At 32.7% G+C, this 16074-nt stretch overlaps 1 protein-coding gene across 2 annotated transcripts in view; it reads right to left on the bottom strand.

The window, feature by feature from the left end:
* The window catches only part of ITGB8 (integrin subunit beta 8), an 82499-nt gene that overhangs the window by 28013 nt on the left and 38412 nt on the right, over positions 1-16074 (bottom strand). For both annotated transcript variants that reach the window (XM_010967184.3, XM_045504455.2), the window contains 4 exons: positions 15572-15743; positions 7813-8059; positions 6300-6465; positions 5413-5571 (listed from right to left, as the gene is read on the bottom strand). In XM_010967184.3, coding sequence (XP_010965486.1) covers positions 5413-5571; positions 6300-6465; positions 7813-8059; positions 15572-15743 — 744 coding nt within the window. The remainder of the gene's footprint in view (positions 1-5412; positions 5572-6299; positions 6466-7812; positions 8060-15571; positions 15744-16074) is intronic.

The raw sequence follows: 16074 nt of genomic DNA on the forward strand, positions 1-16074 counted from the left end.
TTCCCATTTTTCTTTCTGTAATTGATTTTTAGTTTCATGCAGATGGGGTCAGAAAAGATGCCTGATAAAATTTCTGTCTTCTTAAAGTTGTTAAGACTTGTTTTGTTTACTAGCATGTGATCCACCTTGGAGAGCATTCCATGTGCATTTGAAAAGAATGGACATTCTGCTGTCTTTGGATGGAATGTCCTGTAGATATCTACTAAGTCCAAGTGGTCTAATTATTCATTTAAGGCTACTGTTTATTGATTTTCTGCATGGATGATCTCTCTGTTGAGGTAACTGGGGTGTTAAAGTGCCCTACTATTATTGTTTTACTGTCAATTTCTCCCTTTATTTCTGTTAATATTTGCTTTACATTTATAAAGCTCCTATATTGGGCTGTATTGGGTGTGTATATGTTAACGAGTATAACATCATCCTTTAGTATTGATTCTTTTATCATTATATAATGCCTTTTTTGTCTTTTGCTACAGACTTTATTTTAAAGTATACTTTGATATGAGTACTGCTGCCTCAGCTTTCTTTTTGTTTCCATTTGCATGGAATATTTTTTTCCATCCCCTTATTTTCAGTCTGTGTATCTTTAGCTGTCGAGTAAGTGTCTTCTAAGAAGCTTGTACATGGGTCTTGTTTTTCATACAATTAGCCACCCAATGTCATTTGATTGGAGCATTTAGTCCTTTGACATTTAAAGTGATTATTGGTGGGTATATGCTTACTGCCATTTTGCTACTTGTTTTCTGGTTGTTTTTGTAGTTCTTCTCTGTTTTGTCTTATACTTTTAGTCTATTCCCTTGTAGTTTCATGATTTTCTTTTGTGTTATGTTTGTGTTCCTTTCTCTCTAATTTTTGTGTTTGTAGTTTTTTGATTTGTAGTTACCATGGAGTTCATATATGTTGACTTATAACTATAGTCATTTAAGTTCAAATACATTTAAGAGATCTACATTTTTTACTTTCCCCTCCACATTTTGTGTTTTTGAAGTCATATTTTATATCTTCACATCTATCCCTTAAATATTTGTTGTAGTGTTAGTCGATTTTATGATTTTTGTCTTTTAACGTTTGTACTTGCTTGTTTAAGTGGTTGATCCACTGTCTTTACTATGTATCTTCCTTTACCAGTGAGTGGCATTTTCCCCTTCCTATAATTCATTTTTTGTCAGAGCCATTTTTTTTTCACTTAAAAAACACCCTTTAATATTTCTTGTAAGTTCAGTTTAGTATTGATTAACTCTTAGTTTTTGCTTGTCTGAGAAGCTCTCTATCCTTCAATTCCAAATGATCAACTTACTGTATAGAGTATACTAAGTTGTAGGGTTTTTTTTTTTCTTTCAACACTTTTAAGTATATTATGCCACTCCCTTCTGGCCTACAAAGTCAGCTGTAAAATCAGCTGATAGTCTTATGGGCAATCCTTTGTATTTGAATCTTTGTTTTTCTGTTGCTGCCTTTCAAATTCTCTTTACCTTTAAAAGTTGTAATAATATTTTTAAAAAAGAAAAAATAACTGGCCATGGACTTAAAGCTTTTGGGGTACATTTTGTCTAGGTCACATTTCCTTTACTTTCCTGATTGTGTAAGTTCATTAAACCCAAAGGTGCTAACACTCTAAATTGATCTTGTTTCTTTAATTAATTTTGAAAAGTTGAATTTTTATGCAATGTTAAGCAGAGAAAAACAAAGTAAGAATCAGGAAATAAGGTGAAAATTTTTATTATATGCTTTAGTTTAGCCATATTAGAATTACTGTTACTATTCTTATAATTTCAACTGAGTAATTTCCAGGAGACTAAATAAGTAAAGGAATTCTGAGTAGTTAAATGATAGGAAAGGTGAAGAATCACTGACCATAATATGATGAGGCACACACACACAAAAAGGCTCAGTAGAGAAAGAAACACCAAACCTAAATTACTAAATACAGTTAGAAGTATGTTTGCATCTCTCTATCAGGCCTAAGAATCATGGTAACATTAAAAAATCCCATTAATAAGTGTTCATTCCTGTGTGCCTCTTCCAAATACTTGCTCCTTGACTCCCTTTCATTGTTATTGGAGACGTTGGTGTTATTCTTGGCCTCTGCCAAGGGTGGGGTGAATGGACGACTCTAAATAAGGTTGGGAATCACCCTGGAGGAGGTGGGTAGGGAGACAAGATGAAATTCTAGATCTTCAGTATTAATAACCTGTCTGCTACACCATTAACAATTTTTATACTAATATCTACCATTTTAGAAAGAATTCCTTATTTTAAACTGTCATTTATTACTGGTAAATTATAAAACTACATTTCTACTTGAGTTTTTCATTCTGGCATTTGGAAAAAAAGCAGTAGAAAATGTAATTTATTTAATATGATTACATTATTTGCCAATGGCCATATATAAAATATAACAATGTTTAAGTAGAAACTGTTTAAAATTGTATCTTGTTTTATAATTTATGTAAGCCAAATTATCTGCTTTATTTCTTTTATAAGTAAGACTGTAACCAGGTTAGAGCACGTTACACCAAGAACTTCATTGCTCTAATTCTTCTAGTTTTCCCTTGAGACACTGGAGCAAAGTGGCTAAGAATACAGATTTTAATATAAGGTTGAACTAGATTGAGCCATTTATTAACTTTTTAGCTGTCTGTCCTCAGTCACCTTTCTTCATTTCTTCTTACCCCAGTTTTTCTGTTTATGAAAGAAACATAATTATGACTACCTTACCTAGTTGTAAAGATAAATTTCATACTGTATACAGTGTAATGTTTGCAGTATACTGATAGTGTATGTAGCAAAAGTGGTTTCAGTTAATAAAAACTCAAAACATTGGTAGTTATTATTCTGGAGTTCACATTGACCCTCATTAAATAGCTATGTGAACAATCAGTAGAACTCTGGTCCATGTAAATTAGACATGTGATAGATCTTTTATCAGTTTTTTTCTTTTATAAATGAAAGCTCTAGAATCTTGGACTAAGAAGCTCACATACCATTCAGCACTACTGGTATTGGCTGCTGGAGATAAAGCCAGGAAGCTAAGTGTTTGCTTATGTAACTTATACCTTTAAAATTCTTCTCCAGTGGCTGAATAGCAAAGAATGGAAGTCGTTTAAAATGAGCAGGTAAATATGCTAAGAGTCAAGCTCAGGGTACTTTGGATGTAGGAGGTTTCGGAGCAGTAGCACATCTTGTATATATAAATGCATAGTTAAGGGATCAATCAGAATGTTTCAGCTTTTTTTGTTTTTAGGGTAGTGTCCCTAGAAATGTGGGGAACAAGACTTCTCAGGAAAAGGATCCTTTAAAACACAGATCTAGCATGAATGAGATAAAAGTATTCTTCTAAGGTATTAACAACACACTGCTCCTTGGTTTACTCAGTACATATCAGTGACATGTGGGAAGTTCATTCTTTTAAGTAGGTAAAACAGTGTTCAAAAAGGCAAATAAAGTTCTTGATGGTTTGTCTAAATTCCTGATGTCATAAGAGCCCAAACACTGGGTAAAATTCCACCAGAATTATAATTTATATTTCTATAAGGCTATATATATGGCATGGCATATGTCTAAAAATATGAAAACATTTCTTTTCCTTAAGGAATCCTTCCTAGGTGAGCAACAGCACTCTAAAATACAGTTATGGAGAGAGGACTTCAGTGGCTTGGCAAAACTTCAGAAGAAGAATGCAATGCAATTTGAGAATAATGTGATTATTATTTTTCCCTTAAAAAAATAAGCTTCTCCTTGTCTCACAATAGAATAGTTCCTCATGTCTTCTCCACTCCCAGTAAATGAATTAGAATTCTATCCCGGATTAAAAGAGATTAAATGGAAAGAAGGAAAGATAAGAAATGACTAAATTAAAGTGGATGGGTCTACCAGAGGGAAATGTGGCTGAGTAGAAGAGAATTAGCAAAGGGAAAGACACTAATAGAGTAACTCCAAATCCTAAATTTTACATTCAAACTCTAGTTACCTTTTACGATCTTTAAATTTTGATTCTGCTTTCAAGAATCTAAACCAACCGAGGATTGAATTTGTTTTATGTGGTAATACAGTTGCTTCTCTAGACTTTCAAAAAGTCTGGTAGGGTGTTCCAGATTAACTAAATTAAACTATTTAAATTTCACTTATGGACTCACACACAATTTAGCATAATTTATATGCTTCTAATACTGCATTTCCCAAACTGTGCATGAGGTGCCTTAGAGCACCACAGTATACTCACCAGGATGCCTTGAAATATCTTGAATTTTTAAGGGAAACACAGTGATACTCAGCATTTGTCAGGTACCCATGAACTACTAGCTGAAGACAGTTCATAGCTTTAAGATTACATTTGGCTCTGTTCCTTTAGACAACATCTTATCTTTTCAAAGTGGGGCACTAAGAAAATCATGTGGAACAGGAAATGAGGGTGGATATGTCCAACCTGATTCCAAGGCTTGGGAAATTCCCATTAGTAAATTATTTACTAAGAATAACACAAATATGCATACATATTTTTGATGATTCGTGTATATTTCTTTTAACTGGTTACTAAGTTCTTAGTACAGAAATAGTTATGTTATTTGGACCTAACTACTTAATAAACAGAACTGTCAGGTTTTTTATTTGTTTTGTATACATGCACCAGGGGAAAATATTACTGAGACACTAGCTACCAAGATCTAAGAAAGTTTGGAAGTTTTTGTTCTAACATTTGCATGCATGTATAACTAGGTGTCAATGCCACAAATAATTGATGTTTTATGCAGTTGATTTTCTACATGTAGAATAGCTAATGCTGGGTAGGATATGGTTCTAGGAGACTGTATTTAAATATATGATTCAGAGCTGACACTAACCCTCAGGAAGCTATCCAGATATGCACTGATTTAAAAAAAAAATAGGCCCTAAATATAAAGCTCAGAGGGAAGGGGCGAGGTATAAAATTCTAAAAGCTGGTCTTGTTTCAATCCATTTTTTTTCCTAGTCTCTATCTAGATACTACCTATTATACTGTGAGGATTCCTCAGGCCTAATACACTCTTTTTAACAATCCTTAATATGTTTTTCAATACTAACTGTGTAGAACTAGTTTAATTATATAAAGCAAATCTATATGTATGTGTTTTTTCCTTCTAAGTTCCTTTATTTGCATTGAAAGTAAGCTTTTCTATCATTAATTATACACTGCTTTACAGAATGTCAGAGAGTTAGCTAGCTACTAGATATCATCAAAGTATTTTAGTCTTATGTTTTATTGATCAGAATTTATAGATTCCATTGTTTTGTAACTTCTCTGTCATGGCTTATCCTGACTCCACATCATGCTCCTTTGGAGAATTTCTTGGTACAAGAATAGGTTAATTTCCAACTTAAATTTATACTATAACCAAAAGATTCATAACTACTAAGAGGCTATTGCTATGTTACCATGCTTGTTGATCTGACGTAGACGTTGTTTTTCAGATGACAGTTTCCATCATTTGGCACCACTATGCCTGCCAATTTGCTATCAAGAGCAAGATGAGATGTCTGATCTGTCATCACCAGCAGCAATCTTTTAGCTTCTTTTCGCCATCCAATATGACTCTTAAAATAAATACATAATTAGGTCTTTTACTATAACATAGATCTTTACTTTGGTCTTTATCTTAAGTAAACATTAAATTTGAGTTAACAAACATTGTCAGGCTAGAATGATATACATAAATTAATCTCTCTTTGATAAATAGCATTGAATTTTTTTTAACACCCTTATTGTGGGATGGTTCCTGTACACTAAACTACACATATTTCATATGTACAATTTGATGAATTTTGATAGATGTGTACACCAATGAAACCACCACCACAATCAAGATAGCTAACAAATATTAACTTTCATTTTTGTATACTTTTTTACCGTAGCCTTTTGACCACACTAACTCCTGCCTAGAGATGTCTGCTATTCTCCCAGAGGAAGAATAAGCCAGGTTTCCAAAGTGCAGAGTGCCCAACATGATGTGAGCAGGACAACAAGCTATTTCTGGTTCTTCCTTGGAGAGTGGTGAGTAAAAAGAGCAGTCCTTTTGGAAAGGATTTTCCAAGGGCTTAGATTATTCTTTCCCTTTTATCTTTTCCTATTTATAACCTTCGTCCAATTTAGCCCCTCTGTCCTGAACACATACCAAAATGAGTAACACTGGTGACGAATAAGAGATAGGAGAAGAATGTATTCTTCTATGCTCTGTTTTCACTCCATAAATCAAGGAGAAAAATGCTAAATTCTTGGGGAATTTTGCATCTGAGCAGACACTCAATCATGTGAAACTTCTTACCTCACAGACAGCTGCCTGAAGCATGGCATCAAAACCTCCTTCAGGTGTATCTATATTTCCAGAGATCTTCTGTCTGTGAACTGCTTTTTCAAACTCAGTGATGTTCTCCGTCAAAGACAGCACATGGATATATCCATGAGGAGGCATACAGTCTAAGTTGTAGTCACTATATGGATAAAGAAGAAATGCAAATTTCCTTCAAAGATCCAAAACAGTACCAACAGTAAAATTGTGTGATTGATCTGAGAAAGGAATACATTTTTTTGCCAAGGAAATTTTATTAGAGAAAATCTGTATTTTATAAAATCAGAGAAAAGCTCAATATTGGTGAATATTTCTTTGCAGTTAGGATTATAACAGCTTGTTGTTCAAAACATAAAGGAGATTAAACATGTTTCTTTAGTATGGGACACTTAGAGCTTTTATTCTGTTGATATGCACTATTAGTTTTTAAGAGGAGGTAAGAATTTGCAATGATTTCCTATTACATTTGTCCATGGAGCAGCTGAAAAAGTTTTTGGGAAATGTTTTTAGGAATTTTGTTAAAATATTATACTATTGTTAGATATTTTAAGATATTGTGCTCATATTTAAAGCGATGCTTGGTGTGGAATTATTGATGAAAAATCAAAATTCATTAAAATTATTTTGAGAGTTCCAAAAGTGAGGATCATTCCTCAGGTTAATCTGCATTCAGGGAGCAGATGCATGAAGCTCCACGTGGAGATATATCAGTCTTATTCCACTATAGCAGGTTACAGAGTTGTTTCAGTAAATTAGAGTGTATACTGTAGAGTAATCTGGGTAATTTATGCCAGTAGGAAAGAAGATGTTAAAATGAAATGTTTTATTAAGAAAGAACTGAACACATATTTCTCTCCAAAAATTCAACTGCTAATTAGAGTATTGTGTGAGAAATTTGTATTTTAAAGTCAGTTTTCCTTTCATAGTAGGGCATATGCTATTTAGAATCAGCCTTCCAAGATGATAAGAAAAAGGACTCTTTCTAGCAGACATTTCTAATCTTTTGATCTACCTATCTTCTATGTGCTAGCTGAGCTTTCTTTGAAATTGCATCATAAGCAACATAATTATAAACACATTCACAAAACAGTAATGGAAAGATAGATGCAATACCAGCAGAATAAGTGCTTTAAATTTGATAAACCTTAATTCAACAAATTTGGAGCAATCAAAAAGAGAAGTACAGAATTTTCAAAGAGGTATTTATATACAGGGTAGCTTGATTATTGGAGGTTTATCTAAAATTACCAATATGATTTGTGCTTTTTGTAATAAAAATTAAGTGAATGATATTTGAAAAAAATATAAAGTAAAAAGCCCCCTTTTAATCTTAAAAGTTTTCAGATACTACCTCTCTAAATATTTTCATTTCTCATTTAATTAAAACAAAAATATGAAATTTAGTAAGTCCTTGATAAAAAAAAGAAAATGTGATTTTATAAGAAAAAGCTTGTTTAGCATTATGAAATCCACATCAAACATTAGATACCTGCATTGATTATGAATTCTTTCTGGATGAATACTAATGTATGGTGAAACAGTTTTATCAACATATGAGCCAAATCCAAGGCGGAAGTCACGGGAGAAAAATGCCATTTTTCTAGATAAATCATTTCCAACCGAATTTAATTTCTCAATATTATTGTGCATCGATGCTGAGACATCAACCAGATAATAAAGATCCACAGGATATTTCTTCAGAGGATGGATTTTCAACATAAAATTAGCTGCAGCTCCTAGTTCAAAGAAAAGCAAATATCATTTAGCATTTATTTTAAACATCTCAGGAAAGCTATCAATAAATCAGTCACATTTTAGATATAGAACAATTATTACAACTTTGTGCATAATGAATGAAATTAGGAATATTCTGGAATAATTTGAAGGCAATTTGAAAACCATACCAATTTATTAGTCTCCCCCTTTTACAATGTATTTCTCATAATTCTATAGGACAGACAGAGATAATAGCAAATAGACCAGCTCAATATAAAGGTAATAGGGAATATATTTATCACCAAATGAAGCTGTATTTCTAGTGCCTAGAAAAGCATAGTACAAAACAGCAAGCAGCATTCTATTGTAAGAGAGAGTAGGTGGCTGTGTTTGTTTGAAGGTGACATTTAGATTTGAAGACAACTAGAAAGATTCCTTAAGAAAAATTAACTCATTGGATGCAGGTGTAAACTCTTTCTTTTGAGTGAAATATATTTACATATGAGATGTGAAAACTCTGGTACTGAGAAGTGCACGAAGTTACTCAAAATTATTACTACCTCATCGTGAATCATTTGATAAGATTCTTCCCAACAGTTAGTTGTGCGAAGGAATGAGACAGTGGTCTAAAGAATGGTAACTAGCGGTGCCACATTGAGGACCCAGGCAATGTAGGGGTCGACATCTGTCCAATGTATGATGGGTGCTTGATAAACATGTTGAAGAGGGTTCACAAAGGCAAAGAAACTGGGTAAGAAGAGAGGGTCACCATAAGGAGAATTGTTGGAGCCTCCAAAAGACAACTGTCTTTGCAATATAGTTTTATTTAGTTCTCTGTCCATTATCATTTTATACAAGGATTTGTTTGTATCCCTGTATACAGGATATGGCACCCTACAGAGTTAGTAGTTCTCAATTTAAATTTTAAAATATATGGTGAAAAGTTATCAATTTAAATACAGGCAATTTGAGAATTTTACTTTTTTAAACAATAAAGCAAATGCTTTGTAAGTCATTAATTATTTCTTCATGGGGAATATTTTGAGTGGAAAAAATTTTAATAAATACCAATTCGTACTCATAATTGGTAGCCTAATCTACTTATTAAAGGAATCCTATAACTTATCAAATCATATTTTTAGTCTTAATGTGCTTTAAAATATCAATATTTTCTTTTAAATTATTTCACAAGTCAGATGTTTTTCAGCCAGATTATGGAATATATTCAAAATGGTATTTTTTTGGTTTATGATAATAATTATGGGGAAAATGGGCTATTTACTTATTCCTAATTTGCCTTTACACGCAAGAAACTTCTTTTCTATAACACTCTTAGTTTTTCAACCCAGGAGTTTGGGAGGAGAAATTGGGCATGTATAGTCCAGCCCGGTCAACTCTTTCACTCCTTTTTTAAGGAGCTGGGCTGCCTCTAGAGAGCATATATTCAGCTCTGCTTTCTAGATATCTGCCCATGTGGAAGTATCCTGCAGTTTGGGTAGAGAAATTTAATTCAGGAGAGTGATAGAATCTGATAGACAAGGCTGAATCAATGAGAAATAGAAATGGAGCATATTGGGGGATGTGGTTTATGTGGAAGAGCTTGAATTTTAATGCATGGGTCAGCATTTATTTATTTATTCATTTACTTATTTATTTACAAATTGTATAGTTGTTTTTAACTGTTGACTTGGACGTATAGCTGAGGGCCTTAGACACTGGCCACCTGATATTTTCATCTTGATGGATCATTGCAGTTTATGATGGCTCTGTCTAAAGATGAATGGCTGTCTGTTTTTTTGTAGAGTTATTGAAAAATGTACAAGATATTCAGCATATTATGTGAGTTGTTATATTGTTGGCTGGTTGTTGCAGGCAACAGGTAGAGTCTATATAACAACAAAAGCACAGTCCTTGGAGGCCTAAGCTATTCAACGAGTTCCAACCAAATGCTTGCCATACTGGGGCCTTCAGCACATATCAGCTGCTTATAGCCTAGTAAGCAAATCCTAGTCTCACTGGCCTCAGCAAAGAAGAGGGCTGTTAGGAAGCCTTGCCAAATAGTCAGTGTTAGAGTGTGCAGGCTGCTGTAGCTTGATTTTGGATTACATTGTTGCTGGCGCTAGCCCACGTACCCAACATTAGCACAAGTACCTGGGTCAGTAGAAGACCTCAGCATGGGCTGATGATGCCTCAGTAAAACTAGTTTTCACTGAAGGAGAAAAGAGAATCTTTCTATACACAGGCCTTTTGGTCATTGCTGGAGAGAACAATAATCATTACTTTTAAACTACAAGGCACTTGATTTTCCTGTAAGATTCTAGCTTTAGGTAGTCAGTTCAAGGCGGGCAATCCTACATACTGACCCCAATCCCCACTCTGCTTTGCTTGTTAGGGAGGAAACTGAAGAGGCCAAGTGTGAATTACCACATTTTGCCTATGAGCTTGGAACAATTCCCACAATAAGCTCTCAAGTTGGCTTTGTATTGGATATATATGTGTGTGTGTATGTGTGTGTGTATATATATATATATATATATATATATATATATATATATATATATATGAGAAACTCTGTTTTGGAAAACAGTAGAAATACCTTTACCTTTTCATGGGAACATGGATACTGTTTACCAAGGTCAAACCCCATTCAGTTCATACTGAGGAGCCACCAACACTGGGCTCAAAGGGAAAATGACATTAAAAAAGGTTTTGAATATATTGAATGAGAAAGAAACACATCTAAAAATAAGACATTGTGGCTGTCACCATTGTGATATTATTAATGTCAGTAGCAATATCTTAAATGCTACTCTGAGAGAGGAGCTATGTGAGGGTGTATTCTTTTCCTGGGTAAAAGCTACTAAGTGAAGTGATCTATATAAAATATTTACCATAGTATTTGGTGTAAATATATAGACATTAGTAACTATTACCATTACTATCACTAGATTCTAAGCAACATTATGGTAAGAACGCTTTTTTCATCTCTGATGCCTCTGGGTTTGGTACATGCATAGCCACTTGTAAATGCTCTTTTAACTATATTTGAAGCATATTTTGATATAGCATTTCAAAAGGGCCACATAGTTATCACAGTAAGAAGCTGGTATCTATAACTTCTTTCCCATAGTATAGGGAGAGCTTAAATAGTTTCTCTCCTTAAGATGAAAAGAGTATCATCTGATCCCAAAATATTTATGCCACTGCTTATGTTACCTGTAGGGAAGCTTCATCCTCATATTTTGAGATTCTAATGACTCAAATCCTATTTCCCCTTAATTAACTTCAAAGGCAAGAAAAGAGTTTGTGACATAGAATAAGAAAGAGGACTTGGAAGAAAGTTGAGACCTACTTAGCTCTATTGCCAATATTGGTTTGAATAGACCAAAGAACTAAAGTTGTTAGAATGAGTTTTAAATCACTCAAATAACTGTGTGAGCATCTCTGAAGAACTGGCTGAAACAAGCATGACTGGATATTAAGGAAAAATAACTAAAAATATTCTGCATAGGATGAAACTGAAAAACCGTAAGAAAATATGGAGAACTGTAGCAGGAAGAAACAGCTGCCAATTTCTGTTCATTATACTTTGGCAGGGAAAGGAGAAGGCCCAAGAATGAGACTGGTTTGATACAGTAAAGTACAGACTCCAGCACATTTCTGAATTTCTGTGAGGGTGAAATGGAGGATATGTTCTGGGTGTTGAGGGGGAAAATGCATGATTCTATACTTTTACTTTTTTTAAAGTTTTGAATTTCAGAAGAATACCTGAAAAATCTTAGATTTTAAATTAAGCTATACTGAATTAAAGAACTTATTACAGTATTAAAATGAACCAAGTTGAAACATTTTCTTGAATTAGTGATGTATAGATTATACTAATCCTTGCCATATGCACTGTATTACTTCTGAAGTAGAAATCAAGAATTCTCTTCTTTCCCCTACCTTCCCAAAGATTTCATTTCAGTGTTTTTAGGTAACATCAACTAGGATCATTAGACTATTTCTGTTATTAATTTTCCGTAAGATTGATAGGTAAAAATAAGGAAAAAAGACATAGTTTAAGAAGTAAAAAGTGAAGGAAAATGTCATTTGAAATTCTCATTTGAAATGTTCAATTTATATATTATATATACGTTTTTATATAGTCCTACTAACATTCTTTTAATAATTTAGTCAGTATATGATGTAATAGAAATGTCCATAAAATTAAAAAAAAATTCTTAATAGATACGACATGGAAGGTCATGAATTTTTATCAGATAAGAAAAAAGTATATCTATAAATAAATCTAATAAATCAAAATCGGAGGAAGGGTAGTAGCTCAGTGGTAGAGCACATGCTTAGCATACATGAGGTCCTGGGTTCAATCCCCAGTACCTCCATTAAAACATAAAAAATAAAAACAAAAAAATAAAAAGACCTAGTTAAAAAAAAAAAGCATACAAACACTAGAGAGCCTCTTAGACAGAATACAGCATTCAGAACTGAATTGAAGCCCAAGTTCAAATCAAGTCTTACCTTTAGCTACTAGATCACTTTACTTTCAAATTCTATCACCTTCCTATTTCTCTTTAAATTAAAAAAAAGGAAACAAATCAGTATTAGGGAATAAACGTATCTTACACTTAGATATTATGTCAAACCCTCAACTCTTACAGGTGTCAGGGTGGAAAGGACTTTTATATCATAAGGAATTTCTCATAATTCTACAGGGCAGACAGAGGTAATAGCAAATAGACCATAGGATCCTACATATTTTTTAGAAAGTTTGTCTCTAGACAGTTTACATTTTGGGCTGCTGCTTTGAAATGATTGCTTTTTAAGTTAATTTTATTACTACACAGGAAATTAATTGATTTTTCAATATTTTAAAAACATCCTGCTTTGGCTTTTTATTTTTAATTTTAATAGTTTTACTTGATTTGCTTGTATTTTCCAGGTAGACATATAATGATAATTATGCTTTATCTTTTCAAACTGTTTACAACTCATATTTGGTTTCCTTGCCTAATTGTCTTAATGTAAAACTTTTCAGAAGGATTTTAATATATAAGGAAGTATTCCTCAATTTTGGTTTGGGCAGGAACGGACACTAAATTTTATTGTATGATTTCAGGATCTATTGAAATAACAATATATATTTTTCTTCTTTTGGCAAATTGAGATGATAAAAATACATTAATTTTAAAATAATCAGCTACCCTTGATTTTCTAGGTTAAATCCAGTTGTATGGTGACATTGTTCTTATTATCATATGCAGTTTAATTTGACTTCTTAAAATGTTATTAGGGATTTGATACTAGAGTTATGAAAACTGTATAAAAATTAGTAGCTTTTAGGCTTTCTCTAAACCATGGAAGAGTTTATGTCACATAGGGATAATGTGTTCCTTGAATGTTTGGGTGAATATGAAATCATTTCTTCCCATGACAACATTTAGACCTATTGTTTTTAGGGCTAAAACAATAGGTTTTTCTTAACTTTTTATATCTTTATTAGGTTAGGGTCTCCCTCTTCTTGATACAATTTTAGTCATGTATATTTTCCTAGGAAATTAGGAAAATTTTTACATTTTACCATAGATTTTTGTGTGTAATATTTTCTTAAAGTCTTTTTTTCCCAATATTTGTTTCTCTGGTTATAGTCTATACAATTAGGTCATTTGCTTTTTGTCCTCTTAAATAGCTTTGCCTACAATTTATCTATTTTATTGGGCTTTACAAAGAATTAGCTCTTAGATTTATGTGTTCATTTTACTTTTACATTTCTATTCTGAATTTCACTAATTTTGTTTTTTCTGAACTTATGAATTCCTTCCTCTTGTTTTCCTTACATTTATCTTGTTTGTTGTGGATGCTTAATTAATTTTTGTTCATTCTTCTGTAATAATAAAAGCATTTAAAGTTTCCTGAGAGTAACTTCAGACACATCCCATATATTTTTATGTGTGTTGTTATTATTATTGTTATTATTAAATAGTCTATGACTAGAGTTTTGATTTGTCCTTGGAGATATAACTTATTTAGGAGAAGCTTTTCTTAGTTTCTCTATTAATATTTGTTTATCCTCTTGTATTCATTTCAAATTTTATTGGAGTATTCATAGATCTTGTCCTGTAAAAATTTCACTTTTTGGAATTCAGTTTTCCTGTCTAAAATATGATTAATTTCTAAACTTTGAAAATATTTTATATATTAAGTGCTGTGGACTGAATTTTGTCCCCAGCCAAATTTACATGTTAAAGCTCTAAGTCACAATGTGATGGTGTTTGGAGATGGGGTCTTTGGGAAATAATGAGGTCATTAGGATAGGGTTTTCATGATGGGATCAGTGCCCTTTTAAGTAGAGACAACAGAGAGCTCCTTGTCTGTCTGTCTCTCTGTCACTCTCTCTCTGTCCTCAGAAACCGAATCTGCCAGTACCTTGATCTCAGACTCCCTATCCTCTAGAACTGTGAGAAAATAAATTTCTGTTGTTTAAGCAACCTAGTATATGATATTTTGTTATGGCAGCAATAGAAGGTAGAAAGCATCATAATCTTACCAACTTAATTACTTTCATTTTTGTATAGCCAACTGTTTCTGATATATGTCCATACTGGGCTTTATAATTGTTTGATATGATGAAGAGTAGTTTTAATTGGAAGCTGGGAGTATGCCTAGGGCCAAGAAAGAAATAGACTTTTTTTTTTTTTTTTGATAATTCAAGAGACAGCTCAGCTTTGGAATAGGGAGGTCAATATGTTGATAATGGTTATTCAGATATTTAATAACAAGACCACCCAAATGAAATAATGAAGGCTTGAAAGCAATTGCATACTGCTTAAAACTGAATGCTTCTGAGTGATGCATGTCTTTGTACCTGAGCTTATTTTGCCATATGTAATTTGTACACTGGGATTCTCTGGTACTGCGGAAAATGAATAATTTCCAGTGGCCTACTACATGTGCCAAACTGTGGAATACAATATGTGGAAGGACAAATACAAGAGAAGTGTAGGAGGAAAAGAATGTGTTAATCTCAAGGGCCATCACAATACAGCTCAAGTTAATTATGATAGTTAGGAATTGTAGTTTTGTGTTTAAAAGTTTGTCATAAAGGCTCTAAGACTTAGCTATATTCACATCTCTTACTAATTAATTAGTCAACTAATAAATTCAGCAAACATTTATGGAGTGCTTACTACATGCCAGCCTTCTGCTAGACGTTGGAGAAACAAAATGGAATAAAACATGTTCTCTCTTCCAGAGCTGGCAGTGGCATAGGAACACAATTATAGTACAATGTGATCAACTCTAGAAACACATAATTATAATATCATGTGGTCAGATTTGCAAAGTGTCTGAGGCCACACAGCTAACTAGCTATAAGCACAAGAAAGACTACAATTCTCATTTCTTGATCCTGAGTCCACTGTTATATCTACTATAAAAATATACCCTGGCACAAAATGTTAAATATGAGCAAATAAAACTAAATATAATTTCAAATTAAGAATCATCATAAATCTATTTGAAAATAACCATACCTGGACGCAGCTGGATCAGCACTTCTCCTGGTGTCACCTGGGTATTAATTTCATTTTCACTTGGTATTACATGCACAGATGGATATTCTATCAAATCAATCGAGCAGCCTTTGTTTATTAAATTGGAAAGAATATCACAGCGTTCATTCCTTGATCCACCTGAAATGAAATCCTATTTAAAAGAAGAAAAATCACTGATGTTTTAGTGTATATCATCTCAATTATAACCAAAGAAAACCACTTAACAAATATTGCAAAGAAGCCATCTTCTAATATTGCACAAATTATACAACTATTCAAAATAGCTTCATGTTTCCAATAAGAGTACTGGCAAATTTGTCTTAAATAAAGCTTTACTTTCTGAATCTTATTTTAAAATAATAAAATTAATATTAAAAAGGAAATTTGAACCAAGTGCTTTAAATATTATTAACTATTCACTGTTACATTATACCAACTTAATTCTTTCTAAATATTTTACTTTGGAAAGATTGCTCCAAAAG

This window comes from Camelus bactrianus, chromosome 7 (genome assembly GCF_048773025.1).
Source record: "Camelus bactrianus isolate YW-2024 breed Bactrian camel chromosome 7, ASM4877302v1, whole genome shotgun sequence".
NCBI lineage: Eukaryota > Metazoa > Chordata > Mammalia > Artiodactyla > Camelidae > Camelus > Camelus bactrianus.